At 63.4% G+C, this 15932-nt stretch overlaps 1 protein-coding gene across 1 annotated transcript in view; it reads left to right on the plus strand.

The window, feature by feature from the left end:
* Window positions 1-15932, plus strand: part of ALDH1L1 (aldehyde dehydrogenase 1 family member L1) — a 74959-nt gene that overhangs the window by 4659 nt on the left and 54368 nt on the right. Inside the window, exons 3-4 of the mRNA XM_075995954.1 lie at window positions 10979-11213; window positions 15175-15340. Coding sequence (XP_075852069.1) covers window positions 10979-11213; window positions 15175-15340 — 401 coding nt within the window. The remainder of the gene's footprint in view (window positions 1-10978; window positions 11214-15174; window positions 15341-15932) is intronic.

Consider the following 15932-nt stretch of genomic DNA (forward strand, 5'->3'; position numbering starts at 1 on the left):
GTCTCCTGGCCCTGTTTCCTGTCTCCTGTCCTCTGTCCCTGTTTCCTGTCCCCTGTCTCCTGGCCCTGTTTCTGTCTCCTGTCCTTGTTTCCTGTCTCCTGTCCTTGTTTCCTGTCTCCTGTCCTTGTTTCCTGTCTCCTGTCCTTGTTTCCTGTCTCCTGTCCCGTTTCCTGTCTCCTGTCCTTGTTTCCTGTCTCCTGTCCTTGTTTCCTGTCTCCTGTCCTTGTTTCCTGTCTCCTGTCCCGTTTCCTGTCTCCTGTCCTTGTTTCCTGTCTCCTGTCCTTGTTTCCTGTCTCCTGTCCTTGTTTCCTGTTTCCTGTCCTTGTTTCCTGTCTCCTGTCCCGTTTCCTGTCTCCTGTCCTTGTTTCCTGTCTACTGTCCTTGTTTCCTGTCTCCTGTCCCGTTTCCTGTCTCCTGTCCCGTTTCCTGTCTCCTGTCCCTGTTTCCTGTCTCCTGGCCCTGTTTCCTGTCTCCTGTCCTCTGTCCCTGTTTCCTGTCCCCTGTCTCCTGGCCCTGTTTCTGTCTCCTGTCCTTGTTTCCTGTCTCCTGTCCTTGTTTCCTGTCTCCTGTCCCGTTTCCTGTCTCCTGTCCTTGTTTCCTGTCTCCTGTCCGTGTTTCCTGTCTCCTGTCCCGTTTCCTGTCTCCTGTCCTTGTTTCCTGTCTCCTGTCCTTGTTTCCTGTCTCCTGTCCTTGTTTCCTGTCTCCTGTCCCGTTTCCTGTCTCCTGTCCTTGTTTCCTGTCTCCTGTCCTTGTTTCCTGTCTCCTGTCCTTGTTTCCTGTCTACTGTCCTTGTTTCCTGTCTCCTGTCCCGTTTCCTGTCTCCTGTCCTTGTTTCCTGTCTCCTGTCCCGTTTCCTGTCTCCTGTCCTTGTTTCCTGTCTCCTGTCCCCTGTTTCCTGTCTCCTGTCCTTGTTTCCTGTCTCCTGTCCTTGTTTCCTGTCTCCTGTCCCGTTTCCTGTCTCCTGTCCTTGTTTCCTGTCTCCTGTCCTTGTTTCCTGTCTCCTGTCCTTGTTTCCTGTCTCCTGTCCCGTTTCCTGTCTCCTGTCCTTGTTTCCTGTCTCCTGTCCTTGTTTCCTGTCTCCTGTCCTTGTTTCCTGTCTACTGTCCTTGTTTCCTGTCTCCTGTCCCGTTTCCTGTCTCCTGTCCTTGTTTCCTGTCTCCTGTCCCGTTTCCTGTCTCCTGTCCTTGTTTCCTGTCTCCTGTCCCCTGTTTCCTGTCTCCTGTCCTTGTTTCCTGTCTCCTGTCCTTGTTTCCTGTCTCCTGTCCCGTTTCCTGTCTCCTGTCCTTGTTTCCTGTCTCCTGTCCTTGTTTCCTGTCTCCTGTCCCGTTTCCTGTCTCCTGTCCTTGTTTCCTGTCTCCTGTCCTTGTTTCCTGTCTCCTGTCCTTGTTTCCTGTCTCCTGTCCTTGTTTCCTGTCCCCTGTTTCCTGTCTCCTGTCCTTGTTTCCTGTCTCCTGTCCTTGTTTCCTGTCTCCTGTCCTTGTTTCCTGTTTCCTGGCCCTGTCCCCTGTCCCGTCTCCTGGCCCTGTTTCCTGTCTCCTGTCCCCTGGCCCTGTTTCCTGTCTCCTGTCCCCTGTCTCTGTTTCCTGTCCCCTGTCTCTTGGCCCTGTTTCCTGTGTCCTGTCCTTGTTTCCTGTCTCCTGTCCTTGTTTCCTGTCTCCTGTCCTTGTTTCCTGTCCCCTGTTTCCTGTCTCCTGTCCTTGTTTCCTGTCTCCTGTCCCGTTTCCTGTCTCCTGTCCTTGTTTCCTGTCTCCTGTCCTTGTTTCCTGTCTCCTGTCCTTGTTTCCTGTCTCCTGTCCTTGTTTCCTGTTTCCTGGCCCTGTCCCCTGTCCCGTCTCCTGGCCCTGTTTCCTGTCTCCTGTCCCCTGGCCCTGTTTCCTGTCTCCTGTCCCCTGTCTCTGTTTCCTGTCCCCTGTCTCTTGGCCCTGTTTCCTGTGTCCTGTCCTTGTTTCCTGTCTCCTGTCCCTGTCTCCTGTCCCCTGTTTCCTGTCTCCTGTCCTTGTTTCCTGTCCCCTGTCCCTGTCCCCTATCCCTGTTTCCTGTCTCCTGTCCCTGTTTCCTGTCCCTGTTTCCTGCCCCCTGTCCCTGTTTCCTGTCTCCTGTCCTTGTTTCCTGTCTCCTGTCCCGTTTCCTGTCTCCTGTCCTTGTTTCCTGTCTCCTGTCCCCTGTTTCCTGTCTCCTGTCCTTGTTTCCTGTCTCCTGTCCTTGTTTCCTGTCTCCTGTCCCGTTTCCTGTCTCCTGTCCTTGTTTCCTGTCTCCTGTCCTTGTTTCCTGTCTCCTGTCCCGTTTCCTGTCTCCTGTCCTTGTTTCCTGTCTCCTGTCCCCTGTTTCCTGTCTCCTGTCCTTGTTTCCTGTCTCCTGTCCTTGTTTCCTGTCTCCTGTCCCGTTTCCTGTCTCCTGTCCTTGTTTCCTGTCTCCTGTCCTTGTTTCCTGTCTCCTGTCCCGTTTCCTGTCTCCTGTCCTTGTTTCCTGTCTCCTGTCCTTGTTTCCTGTCTCCTGTCCCCTGTTTCCTGTCTCCTGTCCTTGTTTCCTGTCTCCTGTCCTTGTTTCCTGTCTCCTGTCCCGTTTCCTGTCTCCTGTCCTTGTTTCCTGTCTCCTGTCCCCTGTTTCCTGTCTCCTGTCCTTGTTTCCTGTCTCCTGTCCTTGTTTCCTGTCTCCTGTCCTTGTTTCCTGTCTCCTGTCCTTGTTTCCTGTCTCCTGTCCCCTGTTTCCTGTCTCCTGTCCTTGTTTCCTGTTTCCTGGCCCTGTCCCCTGTCCCGTCTCCTGGCCCTGTTTCCTGTCTCCTGTCCCCTGTCTCTGTTTCCTGTCCCCTGTCTCTTGGCCCTGTTTCCTGTCTCCTGTCCTTGTTTCCTGTCTCCTGTCCCTGTCTCCTGTCCCCTGTTTCCTGTCTCCTGTCCTTGTTTCCTGTCCCCTGTCCCTGTCCCCTATCCCTGTTTCCTGTCTCCTGTCCCTGTTTCCTGTCTCCTGTCCCTGTTTCCTGCCCCCTGTCCCTGTTTCCTGTCTCCTGTTTCCTGTCCTTGTTTCCTGTCTCCTGGCCCTGTCTCCTGTCCTTGTTTCCTGTCTCCTGTCCTCTGTCCCTGTTTCTGTCTCCTGTCCTTGTTTCCTGTCCCCTGTCCCTGTCCCCTATCCGTTTCCTGTCTCCTGTCCCTGTTTCCTGTCTCCTGTTTCCTGTCCTTGTTTCCTGTCTCCTGTCCTTGTTTCCTGTCTCCTGTCCCGTTTCCTGTCTCCTGTTTCCTGTCCTTGTTTCCTGTCTCCTGTCCCTGTTTCCTGCCCCCTGTCCCTGTTTCCTGTCTCCTGTTTCCTGTCCTTGTTTCCTGTCTCCTGTCCTTGTTTCCTGTCTCCTGTCCCGTTTCCTGTCTCCTGTCCTTGTTTCCTGTCTCCTGTCCTTGTTTCCTGTCTCCTGTTTCCTGTCTCCTGTCCTTGTTTCCTGTCTCCTGTCCCCTGTTTCCTGGCCCTGTTTCCTGTCTCCTGTCCTTGTTTCCTGTTTCCTGGCCCTGTCCCCTGTCCCGTCTCCTGGCCCTGTTTCCTGTCTCCTGTCCCCTGGCCCTGTTTCCTGTCTCCTGTCCCCTGGCCCTGTTTCCTGTCTCCTGTCCTTGTTTCCTGTCTCCTGTCCCCTGTCTCTGTTTCCTGTCCCCTGTCTCTTGGCCCTGTTTCCTGTCTCCTGTCCTTGTTTCCTGTCTCCTGTCCTTGTTTCCTGTCTCCTGTCCTTGTTTCCTGTCTCCTGTCCCCTGTTTCCTGTCTCCTGTCCTTGTTTCCTGTTTCCTGGCCCTGTCCCCTGTCCCGTCTCCTGGCCCTGTTTCCTGTCTCCTGTCCCCTGTCTCTGTTTCCTGTCCCCTGTCTCTTGGCCCTGTTTCCTGTCTCCTGTCCTTGTTTCCTGTCTCCTGTCCCTGTCTCCTGTCCCCTGTTTCCTGTCTCCTGTCCTTGTTTCCTGTCCCCTGTCCCTGTCCCCTATCCCTGTTTCCTGTCTCCTGTCCCTGTTTCCTGTCTCCTGTCCCTGTTTCCTGCCCCCTGTCCCTGTTTCCTGTCTCCTGTTTCCTGTCCTTGTTTCCTGTCTCCTGGCCCTGTCTCCTGTCCTTGTTTCCTGTCTCCTGTCCTCTGTCCCTGTTTCTGTCTCCTGTCCTTGTTTCCTGTCCCCTGTCCCTGTCCCCTATCCGTTTCCTGTCTCCTGTCCCTGTTTCCTGCCCCCTGTCCCTGTTTCCTGTCTCCTGTTTCCTGTCCTTGTTTCCTGTCTCCTGTCCTTGTTTCCTGTCTCCTGTCCCGTTTCCTGTCTCCTGTTTCCTGTCTCCTGTCCCTGTTTCCTGCCCCCTGTCCCTGTTTCCTGTCTCCTGTTTCCTGTCCTTGTTTCCTGTCTCCTGTCCTTGTTTCCTGTCTCCTGTCCCGTTTCCTGTCTCCTGTCCTTGTTTCCTGTCTCCTGTCCTTGTTTCCTGTCTCCTGTTTCCTGTCTCCTGTCCTTGTTTCCTGTCTCCTGTCCCCTGTTTCCTGGCCCTGTTTCCTGTCTCCTGTCCTTGTTTCCTGTTTCCTGGCCCTGTCCCCTGTCCCGTCTCCTGGCCCTGTTTCCTGTCTCCTGTCCCCTGGCCCTGTTTCCTGTCTCCTGTCCCCTGGCCCTGTTTCCTGTCTCCTGTCCTTGTTTCCTGTCTCCTGTCCCCTGTCTCTGTTTCCTGTCCCCTGTCTCTTGGCCCTGTTTCCTGTCTCCTGTCCTTGTTTCCTGTCTCCTGTCCCCTATCCCTGTTTCCTGTCTCCTGTCCTTGTTTCCTGTCTCCTGTCCTTGTTTCCTGTCTCCTGTCCCTGTCCCCTATCCCTGTTTCCTGTCTCCTGTCCCTGTTTCCTGCCCCCTGTCCCTGTTTCCTGTCTCCTGTTTCCTGTCCTTGTTTCCTGTCTCCTGTCCTTGTTTCCTGTCTCCTGTCCCGTTTCCTGTCTCCTGTCCTTGTTTCCTGTCTCCTGTCCTTGTTTCCTGTCTCCTGTCCCCTGTTTCCTGGCCCTGTTTCCTGTCTCCTGTCCTTGTTTCCTGTTTCCTGGCCCTGTCCCCTGTCCCGTCTCCTGGCCCTGTTTCCTGTCTCCTGTCCCCTGGCCCTGTTTCCTGTCTCCTGTCCTTGTTTCCTGTCTCCTGTCCCCTGTCTCTGTTTCCTGTCCCCTGTCTCTTGGCCCTGTTTCCTGTCTCCTGTCCTTGTTTCCTGTCTCCTGTCCCCTGTCTCTGTTTCCTGTCCCCTGTCTCTTGGCCCTGTTTCCTGTCTCCTGTCCCCTGTCTCTGTTTCCTGTCCCCTGTCTCTTGGCCCTGTTTCCTGTCTCCTGTCCTTGTTTCCTGTCTCCTGTCCCCTGTCTCTGTTTCCTGTCCCCTGTCTCTTGGCCCTGTTTCCTGTCTCCTGTCCCCTGTCTCTGTTTCCTGTCCCCTGTCTCTTGGCCCTGTTTCCTGTCTCCTGTCCTTGTTTCCTGTCTCCTGTCCCTGTCTCCTGTCCCCTGTTTCCTGTCTCCTGTCCTTGTTTCCTGTCCCCTGTCCCTGTCTCCTATCCCTGTTTCCTGTCTCCTGTCCCTGTTTCCTGTCTCCTGTCCCTGTTTCCTGCCCCCTGTCCCTGTTTCCTGTCTCCTGTTTCCTGTCCTTGTTTCCTGTCTCCTGGCCCTGTCTCCTGTCCTTGTTTCCTGTCTCCTGTCCTCTGTCCCTGTTTCTGTCTCCTGTCCCTGTTTCCTGTCTCCTGTCCCTGTTTCCTGTCCCCTGTCCCTGTTTCCTGTCTCCTGTCCTTGTTTCCTGTCTCCTGTCCCTGTTTCCTGTCTCCGTGTCCCCCGTCTCCTGTCCCCGGTCTCCTGTCCCTGTTTCCTGTCTCCTGTCCTTGTTTCCTGTCTCCTGTCCCTGTTTCCTGTCCCCGTCTCCTGTCCCTGTTTCCTGTCCCTTGTCCCCCTGTCCCCCGTCCCCAGTCTCCTGGCCCTGTCTCCTGTCCCTGTTTCTGTCTCCTGTCCTTGTTTCCTGTCTCCTGTCCTTGTTTCCTGTCTCCTGTCCTTGTTTCCTGTCTCCTGTCCTTGTTTCCTGTCTCCTGGCCCTGTCCCCTGTCCCGTCTCCTGGCCCTGTTTCCTGTCTCCTGTCCCTGTTTCCTGTCCCCTGTCTCCTGTCCCTGTTTCCTGTCCCCTGTCTCCTGTCCCTGTTTCCTGTCCCCTGTCTCCTGGCCCTGTTTCCTGTCTCCTGTTCTTGTTTCCTGTCTCCTGTCCTTGTTTCCTGTCTCCTGTCCGTTTCCTGTCCTCTGTCCCTGTTTCCTGTCTCCTGTCCGTTTCCTGTCCTCTGTCCCTGTTTCCTGTCTCCTGTCCGTTTCCTGTCCTCTGTCCCTGTTTCCTGTCTCCTGTCCCTGTTTCCTGTCTCCCGTCCCCGGTCTCCCGTCCCCTGTCTCCTGTCCCCGGTCCCCTATCTCCTGTCCCCTGTCTCCCGTCCCCGGTCTCCCGTCCCCTGTCTCCCGTCCCCGGTCTCCCGTCCCCGGTCTCCCGTCCCCTGTCCCTGTTTCCTGTCCCCCTGTCTCCTGTCCCCGGTCCCCTGTCCCCTGTCTCCTGTCCCTGTTTCCTGTCCCCTGTCTCCCGTCCCCGGTCTCCTGTCTCCTGTCCCCCGTCTCCTGTCCCCTGTCCCCGGTCTCCTGTCCTCGGTCTCCTGTCCCCTGTCTCCTGTCCCCTGTCTCCTGTTCCCAGTCTCCTGTCCCCTGTCTCTTGTCCCATGTCTCCTGTCCCCTGTCTCCTGTCCCCGGTTCCCTGTCTCCTGTCCCCGTCCCCGGTCTCCTGTCTCCTGTCTCCTGTCCCCTGTCTCCTGTCTCCTGTCCCCGGTTCCCTGTCTCCTGTCCCCCTGTCTCCTGTCCCCCTGTCTCCTGTCCCCGTCCCCTGTCCCCTGTCCCCTGTCTCCTGTCCCCGGTCCCCTGTCTCCTGTCCCCTGTCTCCTGTCCCCTGTCTCCGGTTCCCTGTCTCCTGTCCCCCTGTCTCCTGTCCCCGTCCCCTGTCTCCTGTCCCCGTCCCCTGTCCCCTGTCTCCTGTCCCCTGTCTCCTGTCCCCTGTCTCCTGTCCCCGGTCTCCTGTCCCCTGTCTCCTGTCCCCGGTCCCCTGTCTCCTGTCCCCTGTCTCCGGTCTCCTGTCCCCTGTCTCCTGTCCCCGGTCCCCTGTCTCCTGTCCCCCTGTCTCCTGTCCCCGTCCCCGGTCTCCTGTCCCCGGTCCCCTGTCTCCTGTCCCCGGTCTCCTGTCCCCTGTCCCCCTGTCTCCTGTCCCCTGTCTCCTGTCCCCGGTCCCCTGTCTCCTGTCCCCGGTCTCCTGTCCCCTGTCTCCTGTCCCCGGTCCCCTGTCTCCTGTCCCCCTGTCTCCTGTCCCCGGTCTCCTGTCCCCGGTCCCCTGTCTCCTGTCCCCGGTCTCCTGTCTCCTGTCCCCTGTCTCCTGTCCCCGGTCTCCTGTCTCCTGTCCCCGGTCTCCTGTCTCCTGTCCCCTGTGACCTGTCCCCGGTCTCCTGTCCCCTGTCCCCGGTCTCCTGTCCCCTGTCCCCGGTCCCCTGTCTCCTGTCCCCCTGTCTCCTGTCCCCCTGTCTCCTGTCCCCTGTCCCCTGTCTCCTGTCCCCGGTCTCCTGTCCCCGTCCCCGGTCTCCTGTCCCCCTGTCTCCTGTCCCCTGTCTCCTGTCCCCGGTCTCCTGTCCCCGTCCCCGGTCTCCTGTCCCCTGTCTCCTGTCCCCTGTCTCCTGTCCCCTGTCTCCTGTCCCCTGTCTCCTGTCCCCGTCCCCTGTCTCCTGTCCCTGTCCCCTGTCCCCGTCCCCTGTCTCTTGTCCCTGTCTCCTGTCCCTGTCTCCTGTCCCCTGTCTCCTGTCCCCGTCCCCTGTCTCCTGTCCCTGTCTCCTGTCCCCGTCCCCTGTCTCCTGTCCCCGTCCCCTGTCTCCTGTCCCCGTCCCCTGTCTCCTGTCCCCGTCCCCTGTCTCCTGTCCCTGTCTCCTGTCCCTGTCCCCTGTCTCCTGTCCCTGTCCCCTGTCTCCTGTCCCCTGTCCCCGGTTCCCTGTCTCCTGTCCCCCTGTCTCCTGTCCCCGTCCCCGGTCTCCTGTCTCCTGTCCCCTGTCTCCTGTCCCCGGTTCCCTGTCTCCTGTCCCCCTGTCTCCTGTCCCCGTCCCCTGTCCCCGTCCCCTGTCTCCTGTCCCCTGTCTCCTGTCCCCTGTCTCCTGTCCCCGGTCCCCTGTCTCCTGTCCCCTGTCTCCTGTCCCCTGTCTCCGGTTCCCTGTCTCCTGTCCCCCTGTCTCCTGTCCCCGTCCCCTGTCCCCTGTCTCCTGTCCCCGTCCCCTGTCCCCTGTCTCCTGTCCCCTGTCTCCTGTCCCCTGTCTCCTGTCCCCTGTCTCCTGTCCCCTGTCTCCTGTCCCCGGTCCCCTGTCTCCTGTCCCCTGTCTCCGGTCTCCTGTCTCCTGTCCCCTGTCTCCTGTCCCCGGTCCCCTGTCTCCTGTCCCCCTGTCTCCTGTCCCCGTCCCCGGTCTCCTGTCCCCGGTCCCCTGTCTCCTGTCCCCGGTCTCCTGTCCCCTGTCCCCCTGTCTCCTGTCCCCCTGTCTCCTGTCCCCGTCCCCGGTCTCCTGTCCCCGGTCCCCTGTCTCCTGTCCCCGGTCTCCTGTCCCCTGTCCCCCTGTCTCCTGTCCCCTGTCTCCTGTCCCCGGTCCCCTGTCTCCTGTCCCCGGTCTCCTGTCCCCTGTCTCCTGTCCCCGGTCCCCTGTCTCCTGTCCCCCTGTCTCCTGTCCCCGTCCCCGGTCTCCTGTCCCCGGTCCCCTGTCTCCTGTCCCCGGTCTCCTGTCTCCTGTCCCCTGTCTCCTGTCCCCGGTCTCCTGTCTCCTGTCCCCGGTCTCCTGTCTCCTGTCCCCTGTGACCTGTCCCCGGTCTCCTGTCCCCTGTCCCCGGTCTCCTGTCTCCTGTCCCCGGTCCCCTGTCTCCTGTCCCCCTGTCTCCTGTCCCCCTGTCTCCTGTCCCCTGTCTCCTGTCCCCGGTCTCCTGTCCCCGTCCCCGGTCTCCTGTCCCCCTGTCTCCTGTCCCCTGTCTCCTGTCCCCGGTCTCCTGTCCCCGTCCCCGGTCTCCTGTCCCCTGTCTCCTGTCCCCTGTCTCCTGTCTCCTGTCCCCGTCCCCTGTCTCCTGTCCCTGTCCCCTGTCCCCGTCCCCTGTCTCTTGTCCCTGTCTCCTGTCCCTGTCTCCTGTCCCCTGTCTCCTGTCCCCGTCCCCTGTCTCCTGTCCCCGTCCCCTGTCTCCTGTCCCTGTCTCCTGTCCCCTGTCTCCTGTCCCTGTCTCCTGTCCCCGTCCCCTGTCTCCTGTCCCCGTCCCCTGTCTCCTGTCCCCTGTCTCCTGTCCCTGTCTCCTGTCCCCTGTCTCCTGTCCCTGTCCCCTGTCTCCTGTCCCTGTCCCCTGTCTCCTGTCCCTGTCTCCTGTCCCCTGTCTCCTGTCCCCGTCCCCTGTCTCCTGTCCCTGTCTCCTGTCCCCTGTCTCCTGTCCCCGGTCCCCTGTCTCCTGTCCCCTGTCTCCTGTCCCCTGTCTCCGGTTCCCTGTCTCCTGTCCCCCTGTCTCCTGTCCCCGTCCCCTGTCTCCTGTCCCCTGTCTCCTGTCCCCATCCCCTGTCTCCTGTCCCCGGTCCCCTGTCCCCGTCCCCTGTCCCCTGTCTCCTGTCCCCTGTCTCCTGTCCCCTGTCTCCTGTCCCCTGTCTCCTGTCCCCGGTCTCCTGTCCCCTGTCTCCTGTCCCCGGTCCCCTGTCTCCTGTCCCCTGTCTCCTGTCCCCGGTCTCCTGTCTCCTGTCCCCTGTCTCCTGTCCCCGGTCCCCTGTCTCCTGTCCCCCTGTCTCCTGTCCCCGGTCTCCTGTCCCCGGTCCCCTGTCTCCTGTCCCCGGTCTCCTGTCCCCTGTCCCCCTGTCTCCTGTCCCCTGTCTCCTGTCCCCGGTCCCCTGTCTCCTGTCCCCTGTCTCCTGTCCCCGGTCCCCTGTCTCCTGTCCCCCTGTCTCCTGTCCCCGTCCCCGGTCTCCTGTCCCCGGTCCCCTGTCTCCTGTCCCCGGTCTCCTGTCTCCTGTCCCCTGTCTCCTGTCCCCGGTCTCCTGTCTCCTGTCCCCGGTCTCCTGTCTCCTGTCCCCTGTGACCTGTCCCCGGTCTCCTGTCCCCTGTCCCCTGTCTCCTGTCCCCCTGTCTCCTGTCCCCCTGTCTCCTGTCCCCTGTCTCCTGTCCCCCTGTCTCCTGTCCCCCTGTCCCCTGTCTCCTGTCCCCGGTCTCCTGTCCCCGTCCCCGGTCTCCTGTCCCCCTGTCTCCTGTCCCCTGTCTCCTGTCCCCGGTCTCCTGTCCCCGTCCCCGGTCTCCTGTCCCCTGTCTCCTGTCCCCGTCCCCGGTCTCCTGTCCCCTGTCTCCTGTCCCCTGTCTCCTGTCCCCTGTCTCCTGTCCCCTGTCTCCTGTCCCCGTCCCCTGTCTCCTGTCCCTGTCCCCTGTCCCCGTCCCCTGTCTCTTGTCCCTGTCTCCTGTCCCCTGTCTCCTGTCCCCGTCCCCTGTCTCCTGTCCCTGTCTCCTGTCCCCGTCCCCTGTCTCCTGTCCCCGTCCCCTGTCTCCTGTCCCCGTCCCCTGTCTCCTGTCCCTGTCTCCTGTCCCCTGTCTCCTGTCCCTGTCCCCTGTCTCCCGTCCCCTGTCTCCTGTCCCCTGTCTCCTGTCCCCGTCCCCTGTCTCCTGTCCCTGTCTCCTGTCCCCTGTCTCCTGTCCCCGTCCCCTGTCTCTTGTCCCTGTCTCCGGTCCCCTGTCTCCTGTCCCCTGTCTCCTGTCCCCGTCCCCTGTCTCCTGTCCCTGTCTCCTGTCCCCTGTCTCCTGTCCCCGTCCCCTGTCTCTTGTCCCTGTCTCCTGTCCCCTGTCTCCTGTCCCTGTCTCCTGTCCCCCATCCCCGGTCCCCGTCCCCGTCCCCTGTCCCCGCCGTGACCCCGTCCCCTGTCCCCGCCGTGACCCCGTCCCCGGTCCCCCATCCCCGTGTCCCCTGTCCCCGCCGTGACCCCGTGCCGTCCGCAGGGCTGGCGGCGGAGCGCGACGGCGTGCCGGTGTTCAAGCCGGCGCGGTGGCGGGCGCGCGGCCGGGCGCTGCCCGAGGTGCTGGCGGCCTACCGCGCGCTGGGCGCCGAGCTCAACGTGCTGCCCTTCTGCAGCCAGTTCGTGCCCATGGAGGTCATCGCGGCGCCCCCGCGCGGCTCCATCGTCTACCACCCGTCGCTGCTGCCGCGCCACCGCGGCGCCTCGGCCATCAACTGGTCAGTGCCCGCCACGCCCGGCCACGCCCGCCCGCCTCTTCCGCCCGCCCCTGCCCGCCCCTTCCTGGGCCCGCCCCTTCCTGGGCCCGCCCCTTCCTGGGCCCGCCCCTTCCTGGGCCCGCCCCTTCCTGGGCCCGCCCCTTCCTGGGCCCGCCCCTTCCTGGGCCCGCCCCTTCCTGGGCCCGCCCCTTCCTGGGCCCGCCCCTTCCTGGGCCCGCCCCTTCCTGGGCCCGCCCCTTCCTGGGCCCGCCCCTTCCTGGGCCCGCCCCTTCCTGGGCCCGCCCCTTCCTGGGCCCGCCCCTTCCTGGGCCCGCCCCTTCCTGGGCCCGCCCCTTCCTGGGCCCGCCCCTTCCTGGGCCCGCCCCTTCCTGGGCCCGCCCCTTCCTGGGCCCGCCCCTTCCTGGGCCCGCCCCTTCCTGGGCCCGCCCCTTCCTGGGCCCGCCCCTTCCTGGGCCCGCCCCTTCCTGGGCCCGCCCCTTCCTGGGCCCGCCCCTTCCTGGGCCCGCCCCTTCCTGGGCCCGCCCCTTCCTGGGCCCGCCCCTTCCTGGGCCCGCCCCTTCCGCCTGCCCTGGTCCCGCCCCTTCCTGGGCCCTTCCGCCCGCCCTGGGCCCGCCCCTTCCTGGGCCCTTCCGCCCTCCCTGGGCCCGCCCCTTCCGCCCGCCCTGGGCCCGCCCCTCCCCGGCCCTTCCGCCCTCCCTGGCCCTTCCGCCCGTCCCGGGCCCGCCCCTCCCTGAGCCCGCCCCTCCCCGGCCCTTCCGCCCTCCCTGAGCCCGCCCCTCCCCGGCCCTTCCGCCCTCCCTGGGCCCGCCCCTCCTCGGCCCTTCCGCCCTCCCTGGGCCCGCCCCTCCCCGGCCCTTCCGCCCTCCCTGAGCCCGCCCCTCCCCGGCCCTTCCGCCCTCCCTGGGCCCGCCCCTCCTCGGCCCTTCCGCCCTCCCTGGGCCCGCCCCTTCCGGGCCCTGCCGCCCTGCCTGGGCCCGCCCCTCCCTGGTCCCACCTATCCCTGGTCCCACCTATCCCTGGTCCCGCCCCTCCCGGGCCCCTTCCGCCCTCCCTGGTCCCGCCCATCCCTTGTCCCGCCCATCCCTGGTGCCAACCCTCCTTGGTCCCTCCCCCTCCCTGGCCTCGCCCCCTCCCTGGCCCCGCCCCTCCCTGGTCCCACCCGTCCCTGGTCCCACCCATCCCTGGTCCCACCTGTCCCTGGTCCCACCTGTCCCTGGCCCCGCCCCTCCCTGGTCCCACCTGTCCCTGGTCCCGCCCCCTCCCTGGTCCCACCTGTCCCTGGTCCCACCCGTCCCTGGTCCCACCCGTCCCTGGTCCCACCTGTCCCTGGCCCCGCCCCTCCCTGGTCCCACCTGTCCCTGGTCCCGCCCCCTCCCTGGTCCCACCTGTCCCTGGTCCCGCCCCTCCCTGGTCCCACCTGTCCCTGGTCCCGCCCCTCCCTGGTCCCACCTGTTCCCTGGTCCCTCCCCTCCCTGGCCCCGCCCCTCCCTGGTCCCACCCCCTCCCTGGTCCCGCCTGTCCCAGGCCCCGCCCCTCCCTGGCCCCGCCCCTCCCTGGTCCCGCACCTCCCTGGTCCCTCCCCCTCCCTGGTCCCACCTGTCCCTGGCCCCGCCCCTCCCTGGTCCCTTCCCCCCTCCCTGGTCCCGCCCCTCCCTGGTCCCACCTATCCCTGGCCCCGCCCCTCCCTGGTCCCACCGCTCCCTGGTCCCGCCCCTCCCTGGTCCCACCTGTCCCTGGTCCCGCCCCTCCCTGGTCCCTTGCCCCCTCCTTGGTCCCGTCCCTCCCTGGTCCCACCTATCCCTGGTCCCGCCCCTCCCTGGTCCCACCTGTCCCTGGCCCCGCCCCTCCCTGGTCCCACCTGTCCCTGGCCCCGCCCCTCCCTGGTCCCTTCCCCCCTCCCTGGTCCCGCCCATCCCTGGTCCCACCTATCCCTGGCCCCGCCCCTCCCTGGTCCCACCTATCCCTGGCCCCGCCCCTCCCTGGCCCCACCTATCCCTGGCCCCACCTATCCCTGGCCCCGCCCCTCCCTGGTCCCGCCCCTCCCTGGTCCCGCCCCTCCCTGTTCCCACCTATCCTTGGTCCCGCCCATCCCTGGTCCTGCCCATCCCTGGTCCCGCCTCCTCCCTGGTCCCGCCCATCCCTGGTCCCGCCCCTCCCTGGTCCCACCTATCCCTGGTCCCTCCCCCTCCCTGTTTCCGCCCCCTCCCTGGTCCCGCCCATCCCTGGTCCTGCCCCTCCCTGGTCCCACCTATCCCTGGTCCCACCCTCTCCCTGGTCCCGCCCCCTCCCTGGTCCCACCTATCCCTGGTCCCACCCACTCCCTGGTCCCGCCCCCTCCCTGGTCCCACCTATCCCTTGTCCCTCCTCCTCCCTGGTCCCACCCCCTCCCTGGTCCCGCCCCTCCCTGGTCCCGCCCCTCCCTAGTCCCACCTATCCTTGGTCCCACCCCCTCCCTGGTCCCGCCCATCCCTGGTCACGCCCCTCCCTGGTCCCGCCCCTCCCTGGTCCCACCCCTCCCTGGTCCCGCCTATCCCTGGCTGTACTCTGCCCCTCATAGGCTCCGCCCCTCCTGTCCCCGCCCCTTCACAACCCCGCCCCTCCAGGCCCCGCCCCGCACAGGCCCCGCCCCTCCTGGCCCCGCCCCTCCGCGGCCCGCCTGCCTGCGGGGACCTGGGGGGGACCTGGGGCGGGCCGGGCGCTGCGGTGAGTCCGCCTGGGATAAAACACGTGCATTCTGGGCTGGGAGAAGGTTCTGGAGCACGTGAGCCCGCAGGCCCAGCGCCCTGCACGGCCGGCCTCCCTTTCTGAGGCTGGGGCAGAGGGGAGGCCCGGGCTGGGCGGGGGGAGGCGCCCACCCCCGGGCTGGCTGCCGTGCCCGGTCCCGTCCCACCTCCACCTGCTGCGGCCTCGGCAGGGCCCGGCGCTCGGGGACGCGGAGTGGAAGCTTGTCCTGGCAGAGGCCGGCGCGGAGGCTCAGCCTGCCATCCCAGCACTCTGAGAGGAGGCCAAGGAGGGAGGATCGCGCTAGAGTCAGGAGTTGGAGGCCAGCCTGGGCAAGAGTCAGACCCCGTCTCTACTAAAAATAGAAAGAAATGAGCTGAACAACTAAAAATATATAGAAAAAACGAGCCGGGCGTGGAGGCGCGTGCCTGTCGTCCCAGCTACTCGGGAGGGAGGCTGAGGCAGGAGGATCGCTGGAGCCCAAGAGTTGGAGGCTGCTGTGAGCGAGGCTGACGCCGGGGCACTCTAGCCCGGGCGACAGAGCGAGACTCTCTCTCAAATAAAAAAGGAAAAGAAAAATAAACAAAAACATATTCCAAGCCTTATTTAAAAATAAAACAAAATTAAAAAAGAAAAAGAAATGAGCATGCCGGACCGGCTCTCCACGAGTTTTTTTTTTTTTTATTTGGAAACCACAGTCTCGCTCTGTCGCCTGGCCTAGAGCACCGTGGCGTCAGCCTCGCTCACAGCAGCCTCCAGCTCCTGGCCTCCACCGATCCTCCTGCCTCAGCCTCCCTCCCCAGTAGCTGGGACGACAGGCACGCGCCACCACGCCCGGCTCGTTTTCTTTTTTCTACACATTTTTAGTTGTCCAGCTCATTTCTTTCTATTTCTAGTAGAGACGGGGTCTCGCTCTTGCTCAGGCTGGCCTCCAACCTCCTGACCTCTAGCATGATCCTCCTGCCTCGGCCTCCCTCCCAGAGTGCGGGGAGGACAGGCGCGAGCCTCCGCGCCCGGCCTGGCGTGCAGAGCGTTTAGCGCGGGCGCCTGGTGTTCGCAGAGGTCGGTTTCCTTCTCCTCCTCCCCTCCACGCCCCGTTTCCGGGACTCCGGGCGGAGAGACCTCTCACTTTGCCGCTTGCAAGAAACAAACACCTGCTCTGTGGGTCCTCCCCGGGGTCTGGGGTCCGGGCAGGTAGAGGGGCCTGCAACCGGGGCGTCCTCCACTCTTCGGCCTCTAGGACCCTGATCCACGGAGATAAGAAAGGAGGGTTCACTGTCTTCTGGGCAGACGACGGCCTGGACACAGGGGACCTTCTGCTGCAGAAGGAGTGCGAGGTTCTCCCGGACGACACCGTGAGCACCTTGTACAACCGCTTCCTGTTCCCCGAAGGCGTCAAAGGGATGGTGAGAGCTGGGGACCCCGCCCTGGGCCCCCGCGCCTGCACACAGCCAGGAATCCCTCCCCAAATTCCGGGATTCCGGGCGGAGAGACCTCTGGCTTTGCCGCTTGCAAGAAACAAGCCGTGCCCTGTGTGAGGAGAGACTCTCGCTCGGGACCCACATGAACCCGACTCGAACACTTTAGCCAGAAAGGGAACGTTCCGGCTCGTTGAGTAGACAATACTGTTCTGTATTCCTGCTGCTTATATTCTGGATTAAGGAAAAAAAAAAAAAGAAAAAAAAAAAGTAAAAATATAAAAGAAATTAAAAAAAAAAATAGATCATAATGGCCGGGCACACGGTGGCTCACGCCTGTGATCCCAGCACTCTGGGAGGCCGAGGCGGGAGGCTCACTTGAGGTCTGGAGTTCGAGGCCAGCCTGAGCAAGAGCGAGACCCCGTCTCTACTAAAGAAAATAGAAAGAAATTAACTAAAAAACTAAAAATAGAAAAAAATGTAGCCAGGTATGGTGGCATGTGCCTGTCATCCCAGCTACTCGGGAGGGAGGCCGATGCGGGAGGCTCACTCGAGGTCAGGAGTTCGAGGCCAGCCTGAG

Source organism: Microcebus murinus, chromosome 20 (genome assembly GCF_040939455.1).
Source record: "Microcebus murinus isolate Inina chromosome 20, M.murinus_Inina_mat1.0, whole genome shotgun sequence".
NCBI lineage: Eukaryota > Metazoa > Chordata > Mammalia > Primates > Cheirogaleidae > Microcebus > Microcebus murinus.